At 46.2% G+C, this 16,873-nt stretch overlaps 1 protein-coding gene across 1 annotated transcript in view; it reads right to left on the bottom strand.

Moving 5' to 3' along the window:
- DYM (dymeclin) overlaps positions 1-16,873 on the bottom strand; it is a 272,964-nt gene that overhangs the window by 189,934 nt on the left and 66,157 nt on the right. Inside the window, exons 7-8 of the mRNA XM_040421110.1 lie at positions 6,460-6,585; positions 4,696-4,838 (exon numbers count right to left, since the gene is read on the bottom strand). Of these exons, the coding sequence (XP_040277044.1) occupies positions 4,696-4,838; positions 6,460-6,585 (269 nt within the window). The remainder of the gene's footprint in view (positions 1-4,695; positions 4,839-6,459; positions 6,586-16,873) is intronic.

The raw sequence follows: 16,873 nt of genomic DNA, 5'->3' as shown, positions 1-16,873 counted from the left end.
AATATACATGCAAAAAAAAGAAAAAATTCCTCTCTGGTGGCGCCCTCTTCTGCTCCACCTTATCCTGCATTCAGTAGTGGACTGACATGCTCAGTGGCTTCCCTGCTCCCTTCCTCCTCTCAGCGCTGACCTAGAGATCTCATAGAGAAGCAGGTGACACGGTCCAGACACCTTTCATTCATCCATCCGACTTCTAAATTCATAAGAATATAGAGCTCTATCTCACTCTAGACAGTGGCGATGGAAATTGGGGAAGGGGGCATTAGATACCATAGTGAGGGGCTATTTATTAGTGGAATCCCTGGGGCTATTTTCTATGTAGGGGAGGAAGGGGTTAACAAGAGCTGACTGCAGTGCATTCCTGGCATGAGCTGCTGTCCACCCGCAGAAAGGGAAGAGACCAGAGCTGCAGAGAGGTGAGTAAAGAAGCTAAAGAGGATGAAAATGACACTGGAGCAGCGGTTCTGGCATGGATATAGTTAAAATAATGGCGTGTGTTACGCCAGATCTTTTTTTTATTTTTTAACTCGCGGCATATCCCCCCTTTAAATTATCGGATTGATCACGAAGCAGTCACTTAATTAGCGCCTCTCTAATCACTGAAACCATTCAATCAAATAGGCCGTGTGCCATCTAATAAATCCTATCAAATGCTCTTTTAGCTCTTGTGCTCATAGAGGGGTGTTAAAGGGATTGTCAAAATGAATCTTATAAATTGAAACGTATCCATAGGATTGGGTATAAGTATCTGATCAGTGGGTTCCCCCCAAAAAATCGTGAGAAAAGGGTGTCCTTTGTCCCCTCGTATGGATGTATAGGTGGTGGAGCATGCGTGCGGTTGCCTCATTCATCTCTATGGGACTGTCGGAGTCAGTGGTCACCCAGCTTTAGGGCTTGTCCGTCTCCCTCCTACGTGCCAGCTCTTAGGTGCAGTTTAGGTATGCACGATGGATCTATTTCTCATCAAAGCCTTGGGTCTCGAAAGCAAAGGAAATACCCCAGAATGTCCTCAAGAGGACGCCACCCCGCACTGGAATGCAGCTGGTTAAAGATGCCATGGAAAACACATTAAAAGGGACAGCAATATAAAACAGCTGGCAGAGGAACAATAGGCAGAGCGAGGACAGAGCTAATTGTGTGCGGCACACGGAGGAGGCTCTGAAGTCAAGCTCGTCTGGCTCGCTGAAATAAATTCCTTATGGGGGGAAAATCTCATCTCACAGGGAGAAGGACAAGAAAGTCCTTAATGAGTTCTTTCCCTCAGCATATAAATCAGGATAACGAGCTGGTGGGAGCGCCGTCTCTACCAACGTGGCCAATAGGAAGCGCGCTGGTGCCAAAGTGCAACGTCTCGTGGGGAGTGGGGCAAGGAAGGGATGGAGTGAAGAGTGAACGGAGTGGTACAATGGGTACAGCATGTCACACCCAGATCCTCAAACATCCTAGAGCAGGGATGCTCAACCTGCGGCCCTCCAGCTGTTGCAAACCTACAACTCCCAGCATGCCCTAATAGCTGTAGGCTGTCCAGGCATGCTGGGAGTTGTAGTTTAGCAACAGCTGGAGGGCCGCAGGTTGAGCATCCCTGCTCTAGAGGTTAAGTCCATTAGGTGGGCTTCATTTCCTGATGTATACCGCCTCCAGATGGACTCTGACGTACACCACTGCAGTGCATATGTCGCCCATAGGCTCCAATGCAAAAGAAAACGAAGAAGCTATAGCAATATGCATATCACATCCAAAATACTGTAAGCCATAAATCATCAAAAAATAAATGGATGAAACAACTATCCATACACATCAATACCATGCATAACACAATTCACTCATGCCTATGGCAAAAAAGTGTATAACTATATGCCAATAAAAATTACCAGATCGCATGAAATACAAATATATTTATTGACATGATTTATAAATGACAATCCATACATGAAACCAAGTGCAGGAAAAGGCGACATCCACATCAGGAGACACAACTGGCGACTCAATCCCCATTATACATAATATTAAAGTGCAAGTGCATGTAAGTATCTCATATATACAGAGTCTATTTACCCATTATGTGGCTGGCGCCATCCCAGAGGAGACACATAATGGGTAAATAGACTCTGTATGTATGAGATACTTACATGCACTTGCACTTTAATATTATGTATAATGGGGATTGAGTCGCCAGTTGTGTCTCCTGATGTGGATGTCGCCTTTTCCTGCACTTGGTTTCATGTATGGATTGTCATTTATAAAAATTGTGTCAATAAATTATATTTATATTTCATTACAATATGCATCACAGCCCAATGGAGGGTGCTGGGGTACGATGGATATGTCTGACATATGTACCAGGAGCTTTCCCAGCATATATGGCCCATACAGCCTAGGCTTTGAAGAGGTTTTCCGACACTTTTTAACTGATCGGTGGGGGTCCGACAACTGGGACCCCCGCCAATTATCTGTTTAAGAAGGCACTGGTGCTCCTGTGAGCGCGGCGGGCTTCTCTCAGCTTTTCCTAGGCCATGTGATGTCACATTCATGGCTCGCATAGCCTAGATGAAGTGAATGGGGCTGAGCTGCAATACCAAGCATGGCCACTATACAATGTACGGCGCTGTGCTTGGTGAGCTGAGAGCGCCGGTGCCTTCTCAAACAGCCGATCGGCGGGGGTCCTGGTATCAGATCCCCATTGATCAGACACTGATGACTTATCCAGAGGATAAGGATCAGTTAAATATGTCAGAAAACCAATTTCACACATATAGAAGTGAAAGCACAGAAAAAAAAAAAAAAAAGCCGCCAATGACTGATGTGGCCATACTGGTAACCAAGAACACGGACTGCTGGTAATAGTCATGGTCTTGAGAAATCCGTATGAACAGGAATTCCATAAAATAGTCTGCCGTTGACAGCAGCCTGTGATCTGCTATCTGCTTATGTTCTACAGGCCGCCCGGAAAACATCACACCTTCACCGTTCTCCATTAGGGTACGGCCACGCAAGGCGGATTCTCCATAGAGTCTTTTTTCTGCAAAATCCGCTTATGGATTGGTCTTTAATTTTGCTGCAGATTTCTCCCTGTGTGTTGCAAAGAGTGAAATCCAAGGTGCGGATTGAAAATCTTGACTGCACGTATTTCTTCTGCAGCGTGTGAATGACGGTTTTCAAGATCCCAACCACTTTGCACTCTGTCCATAATTTCACGGTGGATTGAGCCACGTGTGAGCGTACCCTTAGGCTGCTCCTGTATAGGCAGTCCCACTACATATGGGAGCAGGTCCAATTTTGGCTGATTAAACGTAAGCTAAGATTTATTACCAGCTCCCATATAATTCATAATCGCATATTTTTCGATTTTATAGAAGAGCCACATTTTTTTTGCCTGTTGCGTCTGAACAGCGATACTACATTGGGCCCCATAGAAAACTCCACCAACATAGTCGGCACTGCTGCATCGGTTCATACATTTACGACGTACTGCACTGCGGTAGGTGATGTATACAATTGTAAGCCAGTGGGGCGAGCGCACCCCAGAAAAGAAGGGGTTACAGGTCAGCAATGCAAGAACTCACAGCAATTCCTCCCAACAATATCAGAGAAAGGGTGTGAGACTAATGACCAGCACTATAATATATCAACAGCGCTGAGCAATGGAGGAAAATGTGTAATCACAGTACATTACATGATTAAGAAAAAAGAACGGAAAAGGTCTAAGAAATAAATTACAGAGGCGGCGCGGGGAGATTCTCTAATGGCGCTGTTAACCAGGGGGCCAAAACAAACTGTGCGATAAACACACGGCAACCAAAGCACATAATAGACATCACAGGGACGCGGCAAATGTCGCCTGCCAGGCAGCAAATACAGCCGCTCTAGTGATTACCATGTGCAACTAGTGCCCCCTAGTGGACAACAGCACCTAGACAAGCAGCCGCTCTTCACCTGACGCCTTAAAAAGGGGAAAAAAATACATTTTAATATCCTCTATGGTGCTATATGACCCGGAAACCAGAGATGCAGCAGTGAGAGACCCGGGTCCAGCGAGATCTCCACGGCATTGCTTTCAAAGAGACCTTCATATACGTCTCCATATATATAACCGGTATTATACAAGTCCGGCAGGACATGGTAGTCCTCGCACTCTCTCAGTAGTGCAGCCTCTGGCTTCGGGCCTGTAATTTACAGTGATGACAGGAATGAGAGATTAAACATTTTCTGAGTACTTAATCTATGCTTAAGGGCATTTTATAAGGTCTCTATTAAAAGGGCAGCCCCACAGGATAGGTGATAAAATGTCTGGCAGCTGGGGAACCGACCACTGAGGCATTAATACAGGCATGGCCAACCTGCGGCTCTCCAGCTGTTGTAAAACTACAACTCCCACCATGCCCTGCTGTAGGCTGATAGCTGTAGGCAGTCTGAGCATGCTGGGAGTTGTAGTTTTGCAACAGCTGGAGAGCCTCAGGTTGGCCATGCCTGCACTAATAGATCGGGGTAGGAACAAGTGGGCACTTTTACCCAAGCATCAGGGCAGGACCCTGAGGTAACCCATCATTGTCGTCATCTGAATGTGCAATCATTTTATTTTATTTATTTTATTTTTTCCAAAAAATCGCACCAAGACCACCACACCATGTGTGCGCCCCCCTTATGACCTACTCTAATAATCCTATACACAAGTAAAAAAAAACTGGTGTTACTCACTTGCCACCCCGGAGGCCAGGCCATAGAGCAGACCGCCCCCATCTGCCTGTTGCTGGAAGACGTGGGATCCCGGCGGCGGGCTTTTCTCCTGTCTGATGAAGTTATACAGTAACGTCTTCACCAGTCGACTCGTGTAAGGAAGACTGCCAGAGGGAGAGAAGGAAAAACACGACATGAAGATCCAAAAGGTTGTGCACTCTTACTCCGGCTGGGATTTTTACAACTTTGGCAATGTTTTTAGTAGAAAAAAAAAAAAGCAGCCATGAGGTGATGGCGCCTCTAAACTAATGGGGTTTCATAGATGATCCCTGAACGCAGGGGTCAGATTTATGCTAGGAGCCAGAGCTGCTGCGGCAGCAGAAAACCTGTGCGTGCAGATGTGCCTGGAACTGCAACTCAGCCTCGTTCACTTGTGGCGATACCTCCCATTCTGCTGTAGATCAGGGAGTCCCTTAAAGGGGTGGTCCCAACTGGATTTTTATGGCACTTTCGAACAGGTGTGGGTCCCATCTCAAGAATGGGACCCTGCCATGAATGAAAAGTATGCTGCGCAAGAGAGGCACTCTCCCCATTCACTGCTATGAAACTTCAGCAAATAACCGCGCAATTGCACTCTGCTATTTTCTGAAGTCCCATAGCAGTGAATGGAGAAGGCCGTGCATGCGCGGCGTGCTCTTAATTCATGGCAGGGCCCTATCCTTGAGGTAAGAGGGGGACCCAGAGGTAGGACCCGCAACCACTGAACAGTTATGGCATATCCTAGCTGTATGCCATAAATATATAGATGGGAGTGCAACCGTTGCAACGTTATCTGAGACTTTGTCCAGCTTACGCCAGGTCTAAAACTGTAAGCATGGCATGGGCGGGGAAGGAGACAGGCTGGCAGGCCCGTCTCATTCACCATCTTCTACGCCGGACTGTTTTAGGAGTAGAAAAAGGTCTAAATGTAAGAAAGCTCGGAAGCGGTCTTACATTTAGAACTGGCACTGGATGCGTCGAAGTTATGTAGAGGTAGGTGCTTCTTCATAATTTCAGCTGTTCTACCGCCAGCACAGGGCCTTTATTAAGACTGGAGTCTAAAACGTCGGTCTTAATAAATGTGCCCCCATATTGATGTTTGCGTGTGAGGGGTACAAGTACTTGGTGCGCCTTATTTGACACCGTGATTCAAACTCTGGTAAGCATCTGGTTCATGGTGTCAATAAAAGGCCTAATTTGGCAGAGAGGGGTGATTAGATGGACAAGGACTCATCTTTTTACTTCTTTCCTGAAAAAAAAAAAGAAATGACAGGAGCAAATATGTTCTCTGATGGAAGAGAGGGAGACAGATAACATGCACAGAAGTCTGTGTTACCTTCCCGTTTGGGGTCATGAGAGGGAATTTTTTTTCTCCTCCCTGCAACCTGACAGCACTCCCACTGCCCCCCTCCTCCTCTAGGCTGGCTGAGATCACAGCCAGCTAAAGGGGGTTCCACATTAATACATCATATCTTGGGCTGTGCAGCAGCTAGAGATGCGAGTCTTGTCATGCTACAATCCTGGTCTTGTTTTGAAGCTTATATTGTGAGCTTACAAACAAGACCAAGCTGCAGAGTCGGAGATGGGGATAAAGTAGTCCTCCTGCCCTCATCCTGTTTGGACTGAACTGTTGGGTCCTTTTCTCAAAGCTCGTAAGAAAATTCGGAGGTCTCATTGCTGCCATCCAATGACTCTCATGCGATCAAATGTTGCTGTGCGGCAACTGCACAGCTCATGGCGACTTACCAGCGGCCTTGCATCAGGTATTTGTGGACAATGCTTTCATGGATGATCTCCTTACGAAAGAGCTGGTAGGACAGGAACACTACGAGGGTAGTGATGGATTCTAGCAGGATGCTGTAGGTTATATCACTGGAAGAGAAAACAGCACATGTACAGTATATGCACATGTGGATAGTTCAACACGTACAGCCACGTTCATGCGCAGTCCAGGGTAAAAAGTGCTGCAGAAGTCTACATCAAAATGTGGTATAGCCACAATCGCTGCTGCTTTTATTTTTCTTCTTTGGAAACTATTCCTTAATCAAACCATGATGATGGTGTTAAAGGGGTATTCTGTCTATAACAAGTTATCAGATTGGTGGGGGGGGGGGGGGGGGTCCTACTGCTGGGACCCCCCACTGATCATGAGGAACGGGGCCACATACCCTGTAAAGCCGCCCTGAAACAGATGGAGCAGCTGGTCAAAAATGTGCGCTGCCGCTCCATTCATTTCTAGGGGAGCGCCGGAGACAGCCGAGCCCATAGAAAGTAGGTGGCAACTCCTCAGGGCGGTGGAAATCGCCGCTGGCACCCTGCATTTCCATGAGAGAAGACGAGAATCATCAGTAATCTCGCCTGACCCTGTCAATAAAGAAGGAGAGGAAGGCTGGCAGAGGAAGCAGGAGGAGCAAGGGTGCAAAGAGTGGCTTGGGCCTACCCTTAGTGCACTTAACTGCCTATTTGCATATGGATTAAAAGTACCTTTTCACCAGAATGAAGCAATGGATATTACTGCATTCAGCTGAGCTAGTCCTACAACCTTGCTTAAATCAGTGAATTTCAAGGTGACAGACTCCATTTAGAAGAAAGAAAGCATATCAGATACCTGCAGTCACCACTAGAGGGAGCTCACTGCAAACAGTAATTACTGAGATCAGTACATAAACAGTATACAGGAAGCTCGGAAGCTCCCTCTAGTGGTGGCCAAAAGGCATAAAAAATGTTATACAACATTTACACAACATTTGGACTAATATGAAGATATCTTTGAACAATCTGCACAGAATCATGATCCTATTTATATTACAAACACACAATGATATTCATGGGCCTACATTCACTTCATAGGACGTCTTTTGCTAGTTTTACAATCACTGAATAATGTGTACAAGTACATGTCTACAAGGAACTACATTTGAGTAGCCCAATCTCTTCCCTTTACACTAGAGATATTGTAAATTGTGAAGGCGTTTTAAATAAACGCACTCACAGGATTTAGGCCTGAAGAAGCCCAGGGAAAAAAAAAAAAAAGAGTTTGGGTCTTGAAGAAAAACAAGATTCAATATCACTTTTTCGACATCCGAAAATTGAGTTAAATTGTTATTACCGAGTACTAGGTGTTCTCTTCCTGTGCAGCTCAGGTCAGAGCATCGATGATATTCCCAGTGCTATCATCAGACCCGTGGAGGGGGAGGAATGAAGGAAATGATGTTTGGCCCCAAGTTCTTGGACGCTGCCTCCAAAGAAAACATTCTCCTGAAATCATCCCAAATTCATGTTCTATCTATCCCATGTCCAGTAATTATATCTAATGTGCTGTTTACATGGTAGGGCGCGCGGGCTATGCAGCGGGAAGAAGCAAGCTTCTGTTCCTTTACAGTAATGAACACCAAGGAGAAGGGTTTTCATCACCTTATGGAGAAAGGGCACAAAATGCTAAAAGACATTGGAGACAGTTTAAAAAAATGGTAGTCGCTACACCTGAAGGATCCACCAGGGACAAGAGATAATATAGCAAGTGCCACCCTCCATATAGAGACAGGAAGAACTCCAATACCTGTCCATGCTGCTCATATCAAAGAGCTGGCCATACATGGTACATATCGGCCAAATATATATGGGAATGCCCTGACTCAACACGCCCGATCCTCATTACCCCCAACATCTGATGTTGAGGAATTTTAGTATGATTGTCCAGCCTTTCCAGGAAAGGACCACCCAGCCGATCACTGGATGAGACGGGTCAACACTACAGCCAAAGACTGGATGAGAGGCCCTTTTCTGGCACTTTTCAATCCGGGACAAGGAAGTGAGAAGAAGCAAGGACCAGAAAAAATAATTAATTAATGCACACAGTGACTCCACCAGCAGAATAGTGAGTGCAGCTCTGGAGTATAATACAGGATGTAACTCAGGATCAGTACAGGATAAGTAATGTATGTACACAGTGACTCCACCAGCAGAATAGTGAGTGCAGCTCTGGAGTATAATACAGGATGTAACTCAGGATCAGTACAGGATAAATAATGTAATGTATGTACACAGTGACTCCACCAGCAGAATAGTGAGTGCAGCTCTGGAGTATACAGTAATACAGGATGTAACTCAGGATCAGTACAGGATAAGTAATGTATGTACAGATGTAGCAGGGGTAACACTCACACTCTTAAAGAGGACCTTTCACCGATTCTTACCCTATGAACTAACTATACAGATATGTAGAGCGGCGCCCGGGGATCTCACTGCACTTACTATTATCCCCGGGCGCCGCTCCGTTCTCCTGCTATGCCCTCCGGTATCTCCGCTCACTAAGTTATAGTAGGCGGAGATACCAGTCCCTAAGTTATGGTAGGCGGAGTCTGCCCTAGCGCTGGCCAATCGCAGCGCAGAGCTCACAGCCTGGGAGGTTATTTTCTCCCAGGCTGTGAGCTCTGCAATGCGATTGGCCAGCGCTAGGGCAGACTCCGCCTACCATAACTTAGGGAACGGAGATACCGGAGGACATAGCAGGAGAACGGATCGGCGCCCGGGGATAATAGTAAGTGCAGAGAGATCCCCGGGCGCCGCTCCACATGTATGTATACTTAGTTCATAGGGTAAGAATCGGTGAAAGGTCCTCTTTAACTCAAATTTCTTAACTCATTGCGTTATCTTGAAACAAAAGCCATTTAAAAGCAATTGCTTAACGGATTTAGTTGCATTTAGTTAGATAACATGTCTTATAAAGCATATGTGTTAACCCTGCTACATCTGTACACAGTGGCTCCACCAGCAAAACAGTGAGTGCAGCTCTGGAGTATAATACAGGATGTAACTCAAGATCAATAGAAGGTGAGTAATAAAGTATATTTTAATTATACCAGTTATACCAATTATATAACAGTGCTCATTGATACGCATTATAATGCTTAAAAAAACATTCTTCACACTTTGTTTTGGACATAGGTTAAAGTTTTATAACTTGTAAAAGAGCTTGTAGCTATTATCACCCCAGGACACAGATTATTTTGACAAGCCCGCAGACACGCTTGCAGTCAGAGCCCGGACGAGGAAGCGGATTTGTCAGAGTATCACAACAAATGACTGGAGCCGGGCTCTCACAATGCTGGCCTGGAAGCCTCCGGAGATTACATGACGGATTATTATCACATTTATCTAACACCGCATCAGTGTAAGAAAGCCAGCGATGTGTGCTGCCTGCGCTGGCGGCGGAAATCAGTGTCGTCCGTCAGTAAGGATCAATTATTCTGGGCCAAGTAAATATCTCCCACGATTTAAAAAATTGGAAACTGAATTGATCCGCTCATGTTGATGTGGAGCGAGGTTCGCAAACCACAAATATTCTCTCCTCAGCAAGACAATGACGCTGCCACTTTGTTAGCATTATTCATTCAAAGGCCGTCAATCTGTCCTGCACTGATACATTGTAACAAACTGCAGGGATGTGTGGTAAGCAGCTCTTATCCCGGGCAGGTTACAGTTACATTCACTGGAAGCAAGCAGAAACCTTGATTAAAGGGGTTATCCAGAAATAGAAAAACATAGCTGCTTTCTTCTAAGAACAGCTCCACGCCTGTCTACAGGCTGTGTGCAGTAGTGCAGCTCATCCCCAATTGAACCAAGCTGCAATGGCAAAGTGTGGCACTGGAAGAAATCCGCCACGTTTATCTCATCTTGGAGAACTCCTTTAAGCCTTATTTAAAAGACTGAAACAGTCCTTTAGGTTTTCAAGGAGTAGAATATTAATGACTTATTCTCAGGATAGGCCATCAATATATGATCCGCAGTATGAAAAGGCTGTGGTGTGGCCTAGGTGCAGCTCAGCCCCTTCAAGTCGATTAACTGTTTTAAGAGGCTGTGGAGCTCCGGCGAGTAGTGCGGCCATCTCAGAGCTTACCATGAACAGCGCCATTCATTGGATAGTGGATGTGCCTGGTATTGCAGCCCAGGCCTATTCACTTGAACGGGACTGAGCTGCACATAAACCACGTGACCAATGAACGTGATGAGTCAGACCCCCACCAACCACATACTGGTGACCTACCCTATGGATAGGTTATCAGTATTAAACATTCAGACAACCCCTTTAAATAGCCTGCTGTTCCTGCGCCTCTATGGTGCACCCCACCGGTCTTTGATTACTTGGCTGCAACACTGACATCCTTATTTACCCACGTGACAGCTGCAGCCAACCATGCCCTCAGCAGTGTACGGCACAACACCGGGAGCAGCAGAGCGGCATCACGGGAGCAGAGGGTGACTACCGTAGAGGTTCTCTACTTCCCTTCAAGCCATTTTTTTGGAACTCTGATAACCCCCATTCACTGCACTTTCCTCCACCATGGGTGGTCGAGGGTCCGCTGCGCAGGGATAAACAGTGAACAGGCTGCTGGGCAGGAGTATGAGCCCCTTCATTCTTAGATGTTGGACCCCCACAGGTCATTAAGTGGGTGGCACATCCTAAAGATATCCCATTACCTTTTAAGACGGAAATACCCCTTTAATAAATTTTGCACTTTTTTTTTTTTTTAACATTTTCCTGTATTTTTCCCTTTCAAAATAATTTCACACTTTTTTTTTTTTTTTTTTTAAGTGACGACATGGAATTTTCTTAAGAAGGGACTTGTGTATGTACAGTCATCCTGAAATAGAATAAAAGGGAAAGCTGAAAGGCTGAGACATTAAAATAGAAGGGACGGCAAATAATGAGGGGCTATCTGAGGAAAGAGTCAATGGAGTAGGAAGGAAGCGAGCGCCTGACGGCAGGATGGCCTGGTATGACTGGCACCGTGTCAATGCCGGCACACATACATTGTCCCTCGCACAATATACTGCAATCAGAAACAGGATATATAGCGCTGACTGCTTCCTAGTATTTTGACCTCACATTTAGAAAACAATCAGCATGCGGGGGAGAGGGCAAGAACACAGCGCTGAATGTCACCGGGGTCACCGGCGCCAGCAACAAAAGCACTGAAAACCAGGTCGAAAAGGAAGATCAATCAGCTTTATTTATACAGAGGTGGACATTTTACGGGATAAATCAGCAACGGGGCTGACGAGTCAGACGATGCAAATCAATCATGTAAACCATGCACCTCGCATCTCTCTGAGATCACCAGATCCTACGGAGAATATTTTGTACGAGATTAGAAAAACATGGCCGCCTTCTTCCAGAAGCAGCGCCCCACCTGTCCACAGGTTGTGCCTGGTATTGCAGCTCAGCTCCAATGAAGTGAAAGTGTCTGAGCTGCAATACCATGCACAACCTGTGGACAGGAGTGGCGCTGTTATTGTTTTAACTTGCTGCTTAAAAGGATTTATCCATTAAGACAACTTATCCAATATCTGCAGCATAGGTGATGTGTTTGATCAGCACGGGTCCAAATGAATTGTGTGGTGGACACGTATGCCCCTTTCCTCGTGACCGGCAGGGGATCCAGCAATCAGACCCCACACTTATCACCTATCCTGTGGATAACAAGACAATCCCTTTAAATACACTGTGACTTCGTGTTTTAGAGGTGCCAGAGGACGATTTACAGTAGGCACTTTATATAGCATCATAGCCTCTTCATTCTAGACGCTGTTGGTGGTTCAAGTTCATGGAATCTTCTGATATGTGTCTACAGGAAATCAGAAGACCAACTTTGGAGGAGTGCCCCTTTAAAAAAGGACCTGTCACCTACTTGCCTTCCCCATGTAATTACAGTTGTGGAGCATCAATTCTTATGATTCTATGATGTGCCATTCCTATATTATTCCTGCTAGAAGTTTCAAAATTAATTTCCAGCAGTCTGCAGTAAAGGTCCAGTTGGGTGTTACCAATAGTGGGTGTGTCTGACTCGGTCCAATCAGTGCTGCTGGTGTCAGACTTTGCTTGGACACACCCTTAACTGGTAACACCCCTCGGTACCTTTACTGCAAGCTGCTGGGAACTCATTCATAATTTCTAGAAGGAATAATTACGGAATGGCACAGCACAGAGTCATAAGAATAGTTATTACATGGGGAATGCAGGTAGTTACCACCGGAGACGTGACAGGTCCGCTTTAAGACAGCAGATCATAAAACTAAAGAGTGTGCCAAGGATGAATTAGAGCCCTGGGTAATATCAGAAATATAGGCTGTTATTCTGTGATACTACAACTCCTAGCATTCCAGGATAAACATTTCCTAACAAATCATCCATGACAGCAATCTATAGTAGCACTGAAACAGTATATAATACTGCACATCTCCATACAAGGATTCCCATCATCCATAGAGAAGAGTGGATCATTTTAGCTTATGACATTGGAGAGGCTTCCAGAAGGTGGCGCTAGCAAGACGGCTCTCTTTCTCTAGGAGACAGCTATTTGCGTATTATTTTCCCATAGAGCTTTGTCACTAAGTCTCCATATACAGCGGAGCTCCTTAAAGGGGTTGTCCACTTTTTACTATTGATGACCTATAATATCAGATCAGCGGGGATCCGACTCCCGACACCCTGCCGATGAGCTGTTAGAAGAGTACGAGTGCTGCCTTCTCTTCAAACAGCTGATCAGCGGGGATGCCAGGATAACCCCTTTAAGGAGAACCAAGTTCCCAAGTACCAAGGGGCGCTGCCTTCCAGAACAACAACCTTCTCGGACAAACCTCAAAAGACAAGTCACCCAGAAAACAGCTGTCTGACCCCTAATGTATGACAATCCTAAAGCTGGCGTGCACTTTAGACCGCTATCAAGTGAATGGTCATTTCACTGACGGTTATGTCTCCTAACCAGCCCCCACCCCATCCCTATAGACATGCACTCTGGGCTTGGCCAAGTGTTCATGTGTGCTCAGTAGAGACAAGGGACTATGCCTCTGATGGGTCATCTCTCAAAGTTCAACATGCCTAACCCTTCTTTCACCCAACATCTGCCATTGGGGGAAAAGTCAGGACACCTCCGTATACATTAGAGGGTCGGCTGATACTTGTCCAATATGTATGGCCACCTTTGATTCAGGCTCACAACCATATAATGGACCCATAATATGTCAGTATGAGAATTCTCAGCTGTAGACTTCTAATACGCAGGGAGACAACTTGGACTGCGCAGTTTCACTGATATACATGTGTAGGACATGAGGCTCTTCGAGATAAGGAGGCTCTTCTACACAGGGATCCCCTCATTAGAAGAGGCTTCAGGCTTGTTATTGTAAAGCTGGGGGATTGACTCCACCGTCTATCCCTGGAGACCTCTATCCCGCTATCTGACCTCATTAGAACATTCCGGCTCCGACACCGGGGCCAAGGATGTCGGTCTATTATTACTGACCACCGATTACCCCGAGAGAACGTTTAGGTCATTACAGCTACTGTACACAGTATACGAGGACCTCATTTTAACTTATGATGAGGTTGTGCTTCTTATTCCGGAAACAGCGCCAGTCTGGCTAATGGCCATGTCTGGAACTGCGGCTTAATCATATCAGACATGTTTAAAAGACTGTTCTGGTGGATCAGTGGGGGTCCCAGTGGTCTCACCCCCAACAATCTCACATTTATCACCTCTCCTGCTTAGATTATTGGGTCCTGATGATGTAAATCTGGTTATATTTGCATCTGTTTGATGGAAAAGGGGCGTGATCGTCACATCTCACTCCTAAAACAGGCCATACGCATTAGGAGTTGTCACCACTGACTGGGATTTGGACACCATCCATTCACAATCCTATGTGTACGCGGGCAGCTTCTACTTTCCAGTGGGGGAGGCAGGGATCAGAAATGTCGGTGCCAGAGGTCTTTGACAGCTGCTTATCTCCATTCCTTCAAGTCAAGTAATTGGGTCTGAATGTGAATACTAAGCAGAACCCATGGCCAGGTGTACCCATGGACTTTTTACCTAATGTGGACAATCCCTTTAAGGGCCAATATTCCAGATGAGAAGTCCATCAGAAGAGATAATTGGTGAGAATGGTTTAGTGTCTTAACAAAGTAACCCATCAACGATGTGACCTGCTCTCCACATGTTCTGTGTGGCTGTAGAGGTGTCCACACGACGCTTGTTTTGGCCGACGGCTAACCTTCCTAACCTCCCCTCCCCATACACCCGCATACTGGGCATGTATGTGTTCTCAATGAGAAGAGGGGAGTCTGCTGCTCCCCAGACACCTCTGGCAGAAGCCTACCTCCTATGAGAACAATGGATCAGGCGTGTTGAAATCCAACATGACCAATCCTTCTTTGCCCCTTACACCAGATGTCTCAACCATTAAATGGCCGTAGAGTCCTGCTGAAATCGGCAGGTTCGGCCAACATTTATCTGATGTGTATGGCCACTATAACGGCGTATTCCCATCTCAGACATTGAAGGCATATTGCGAGGAGAAGGCCACACATCAGACAGGTCCTACCTCTGGACCCGGCTTCCATCTCCAAAGTTAAGGGCAGCAAACTGCGCTCTCCATTTTCTGCTATGGACGGTTTATAAACAGCCGAGTGAGTGTGATCACCTATTTTCAGAAAGTCCCATGGCAGAGAATTGAGGGTGCACCTCACATGCATGGCCACCTCTCCATCTAGCACTATGGGATTGCCAGAAATTGCCAAGCCAGTGCTCGCCTATTTTCGGAACTCACATAGCGGTGAACAGAGGGTGGGCGAGCATGCATCCTTGAAATCATCTTCTTCAGTTTTCTCAAAGAATCCCAGTCCAACACTGATCCAAGAGCAATCCTCCATATTTGCAATGGTGTAGAAGCATCCCCTACAGGGCTTCATGCATTCCTAAGGGAGATGGTCTCACATGCAGCCTCCGACCCCTATCCAACGTCTCAACGTTGTGGATCAAAGCCAATGTCTGCAGATACATAAGTCATAAAACAACAGAAAGAAGAAGATGAATGATGCTGATAAATACTGGTGGCATGAAGATATCAGGGGCTCCGACTCCCAGTGACAGCTGGACTGGTGACATGTCAGCAGCTCCGTCCTCGTGACGTTTGGTGGTAAACACGCAGAAGCAGACATCTCTAGCATTCATCCAATGCTTCACTTTGCAGTCTGGCATACCAAGGATTATGTGTTCCCGCCGATGCCTCTGGAGAAGAATTTCCTTTCAGCCAGCTCGCTCCGGCTGGTGACGGTGACAGCAAAGACATCAAGAGCTGTCACTGTGAGCCACATACAGGTGAAACTCGAAAAATTAGAATATTGTGCAAAGTTCATTTATTTCAGTAAAGCAACTTAAAAGGTGAAACTAACAGATGCGATAGACTCATTACATGCAAAGCGAGATCTTTCAAGCCTTTATTTGGTATAATTTGGATGATTACGGCTTACAGCTTATGAAACCCCAAAGTCACAATCTCAGGTCCCCTTTGCTCAGGGGGCATGGATTAGATAAAATGCGGGCCCCCCATGCTTGGCACCGTACAGGGACGCGGCCCCCGTGCTTGGCACCACAGAGGGAGGCGCCCCCCCCCCCCCCCCCCCTGGCACCGTACAGGGACGCGCCCCCCCCGTGCTTGGCACTGTAATGCCCTCTATCAATTCACTATAATCAGCCAGCAGACTGCACTCAGTACCTGACAATCTCTTGCTGACTCCATGGAACATACGTGTAATTCAGAGCAGTGGTCATACATCAGGTATGTGTCAGCAGCGCCATAGATCTGGCATGCAGTTGCTAGAGTAATGGTGTTTATACCTTCTGGTCATGTTTAATGTAAGGTAATGCTAGTTGGGGCTCGGTCTTGCAGCTTTCTTGGAGATCTAGTGGTTTCTTATCTGCTGTCAGCAGAGCCGGACAGTCTGTCTCCTTCTCCCACCGCTGAGACTTCAGTCTATCAGGCTGGATTGTGGAGGAGCGGGACGGGGCGTCTGTTTGCTGCAGCCTGTGACATTATTAATGTATTTATACCTTACACTTTTAGCATACAGTAAATCTGACTGCTGCTTATCAGAAAAGCACACGGGGAGAAAGAGGGCGTCTTCTCGGTTTTCGGGCTCACAGAACATAAATTGAAGAGAATACAAAGTGCGGCGTGAAGGCAGAGATGAGCAGATTTATGGGCTATGGAGGCAGGCTGTCTGCAGACACAGCTATTTGCGGAAGGGTTATCTGGGGGATATTTATTGGGATCCCTTTCTTAAAGACACTGTCCAGTCTTTTTATATTGATGGCCTATT

Source organism: Bufo bufo, chromosome 2 (genome assembly GCF_905171765.1).
Source record: "Bufo bufo chromosome 2, aBufBuf1.1, whole genome shotgun sequence".
NCBI classification, from domain to species: domain Eukaryota; kingdom Metazoa; phylum Chordata; class Amphibia; order Anura; family Bufonidae; genus Bufo; species Bufo bufo.
The sequence above is the reverse complement of the archived record's forward strand: the minus strand, read 5'-3'. Positions and strand labels throughout refer to the sequence as shown.